The sequence below is a fragment of the Cebus imitator genome, unplaced genomic scaffold, assembly GCF_001604975.1.
Source record: "Cebus imitator isolate Cc_AM_T3 unplaced genomic scaffold, Cebus_imitator-1.0 Scaffold15, whole genome shotgun sequence".
NCBI classification, from domain to species: Eukaryota; Metazoa; Chordata; class Mammalia; order Primates; family Cebidae; genus Cebus; species Cebus imitator.
This window is the reverse complement of record NW_016107330.1, coordinates 1,045,705-1,049,042: the sequence shown is the minus strand read 5'-3', so window position 1 is coordinate 1,049,042 and position 3,338 is coordinate 1,045,705. Positions and strand designations below refer to the sequence as shown.

The window sequence follows — 3,338 nt, the reverse complement described above, 5'->3', positions numbered from 1 at the left end:
CCACAGAAAGTGCCACAACCCTCGTGGGTTGGGGCTCCAGCTTGGCCACAGCCTCCTTGCTTGTCCTTCCTGTGCTGGAAGTCGCATCAGTGATCCTTGTTCCCTTATCTGCAGGTGCAGAGGACGTGGTGATGGCGTTTTCCAGGTCGGAGACAGAAGACCGGAGGCAGTAGCTGCAAAGCCCTTGGAATACCCTGGATGCTGTTGAGGGCCAAGAGATTTGTGTGGCTCCTGGGCCAGCTGAGTGGCAGCAGACCCCCTTGCCCCACCTCTCCTTTCCCCTACCCAACCCTGCCCTGCCCCACCCCGCCTCACAGCTACTCAGTGGGGCTGGCATCAAGGGAGACACCAGTGGTGCGTTTATGATTGGCTTAAAGGGTTGGACTTGTGATTGGCTGCAGGAAGAAAACCTTTTTATTTTTAAATCTTGACCAACAGAAACCTTTTATTTTTATTTCTGACTCTTATTTTAAAAAAAAATTGCGCCTCGGTATCTGGCTTCCCTGGAAGCTCTCCGAGCTCTGGTGCTTTAGTTAGGTCATTTTTTAGAAATGTGAACAGGTCTGATTGGCTGCTTAAACTGGAAGGGACTGTGATTGGCTGGTTAATGGGGAACCGGTTTTTTTCTTTGATTGGCTGCAGGTGTTCAGCTGATAGCAACAGCTTCCCTATCTTGAATGGAGAAAACAGGGTTTGGGACATTAGTCGTTATATTTGACTTGAAAAAAACCAAGTGCGCTTTGCAATATTTATTACACAAAGAACTTGCTGCTGCCTTCACATTTGGGGTTTGTGTTTGAGTTTGATTGGCTTTCGGTGTGTGTGTTTGGTTTCCCATTGGTTCACCCGTGACTCCTGTTGCCATGGCTTCACCCCCATCTGCTGCTGGCTCTGGGCCTGAGGGTCCACCTGGAGAGTATATTTACTTTAATGAGTCCACCTGCCTCTACCAGCAAGGGGACCCCTAGGACCCTAAGCAGGGTCCACAGCTGGAAAGCTAGGCCCCCGAGGAGCTTTGCACCATCTTGAACGAGCAGCAGCCCAGGGCCTAGAGGTAAACGTTAGGTGGGATTTATGTGCATTGCCTGCATGAGCTGGCAAGCAGCCACTGTCTCTTGGTGAGAAAGGGATTGCCGAGGCACCAACCAGGCCCCCAGCTGGGCCGGCCCCAGCAGACACATGCTGCCCAGACACATGCTATCCCTGGAGTACTCTGTCCTCTTGGCCAGCCTTCTGTGTACCCACTTCCTGAGGCCTCATTTTGAGGGTCCTCTTGGAAGGGGAAGAGCTGTTCCCAGTGTGAGACCCCAAAAGACTCTGGAGGTCATCTAGCGGAGTTCCCTGCTTGGGAGCCCAGAACCCACATAAAAGCCCCAGCTTGGCTCACAAGGCCTAGGAGACTTCCAGCTCCAAACACCAACCCCGACCTACCCCAGCTGGGCTCCCACCTGTCTGCTGCCAGCACAGTGGGTCCCACCAGCACTGGAGTTCTCTCATCCAAGGCCTGTTCCCTCCACCACCCACTACCTTCCAAAGGATCGCTCTCCATGGAAGGGACAGTGTTGTTTGTTTACGAAGTGCCACTGGGATGGCTGGCTGGGCCTTCACCAAGCAAGTCCCTTCAGACTGGCCCTTCAGCCAAACTCAAGCCCAGAATTGCAGTTCAGAATGGCAGTCCTGGAAGTGGGGTGAGGGTTCAGGTCTAGTGTTCCTGCAGAAACCCTAAGTCTTCCCACCTGCCACCCCTCCCCGGGAGGGAAGTGGGCCTCCTATCTCCCTGGAGTACTCGCACATGTGGAATCTGGGGAGAGGGGCTGGAGAAAGATGCAGTCCTCAGGAAGGGGCCTCTACCCTTCTCCTACATGCCCAGAGCCGGGGGACCCTCTCAGAGCCAAATCTTTCCCTTTTTCAGGGCTTGGGGCTCAGGCCACAGGGGCTCCTGAGTATCATGAAGTGCACAGGAGCCAAATGACCAAACCCTGGAGAGCCCCATGGTCGGTGGGTGGTTCACAGTGTGCTCTGACACCATCAGCCTGTTCCAGAAGGAGGATTCAAGCGTCAGGCTATGACCCTGTGTCCTCCTGTGCACTCACCCCTAGCCCTGGTTAGCTGACAGCCTTTGATCCCCAGGGAACAAGGACAGTGGGGAACACAGCTGGAGCTGAGAGCATCTTCTCAGGAGGGTAGCACATGTGTGTGTGTGCTGTGTGAGCAAGCACATACCCATATGCACATTCACATACATACATGCGCACACACATACTCTCCTAGCTCAGTGGCCTGGAGGTCTGGCTGAGCCCCTGGGGAAAGGTGAGTTACTTGTCTCCCTCCTCCAGGTCATAGTGCCTGGAATCAGGTGTCGAGGCCATGTTGCTGGCTGCCCCCTCTCTGTACCTGTAGCTCCAGTAAAGGGTGTGCACCCGGTCGATACCTGGTTGACTGTGTGGTCTCGGCCCGAGCCTGTCCTTGTCACAATCACAGGCCTTGCTCTTGTAACAATGACGACCCCGGCCTGTCTCTTCTGAAGAGGAAAAGTCAAAGTGTTGCTGTGGCTTCATATTTCAACTAAAAATATACTGTTGGAGAAAGAAATTAACAATAAAGAATTTTCATAGGTTGGCGTGTGAGCTGAGCTGGTTTCTCCCTCGGAATCAGGCGCTCTGACTGATTTCCCCACACCATGTGGGCTCTGTTGCTGTGGGGCCCCTCCCCAGGGAGGCGCAGCCAGGAAGGTCAACTTCGATAAGTGTCTGTGACCTGAAGTGAGCTCTGGGTTTGGAAGAATTTCTAGACCTACCCAGCCCAGCTCAAGGGTCCTTAGGAAGGTGGAACCTCCTTTTTGACCTGGAGATTCTAAACATCATTCCAGATTCACCTGAGATCAGTAAACTTCAGAGGCAGGTTAATCCTTCCACACCTATAAAAAGATATAAGCACTCCGTAAGGGCATGGGGACCCCACCATCCTAGGCGCCCCAACATCCTGATGTGATGGCACTGGTCATACAATGCTTGTTACAGACACCCAAACAGAATATCTGTCCCACCATCCCAGAAGTGGAAAATTTATTGGTTTTCAGCTGTATGTACAAGTTTGGAAGCTGAAATCATTTCTGCTTCAAGAATTTTTGCTTTGGAAGCATTTTCTAGAAATTTTCATTTCCACCCTTCATAATCCCATTTTGGGTCTTTTTTTCTTTTTTTTCTGTTTACATAGTCTCACTGCTTCTATTTCCTTTTCAAAGAATTTCACTGGGTCCTAGAGGCTATGGAGTTTACAGAATATGAGCACAATGGCACAGCCAACATCACTAAACCTTTGTGTTGGGGGAGATATTG

The 3,338-nt window shown here is 51.8% G+C and overlaps 1 protein-coding gene across 3 annotated transcripts in view; it reads left to right on the top strand.

Annotated features, from left to right (window-relative positions):
- Nucleotides 1–729, top strand: part of CTNNBIP1 (catenin beta interacting protein 1) — a 63,024-nt gene extending 62,295 nt beyond the window's left edge. For all 3 annotated transcript variants that reach the window (XM_017503721.2, XM_017503730.2, XM_037729575.1), the window contains one exon: nucleotides 115–729. In XM_017503721.2, the coding sequence (XP_017359210.1) occupies nucleotides 115–173 (59 nt within the window). In that variant the 3' untranslated portion in view covers nucleotides 174–729. The remainder of the gene's footprint in view (nucleotides 1–114) is intronic.
- Nucleotides 730–3,338: the final 2,609 nt, after the last annotated feature.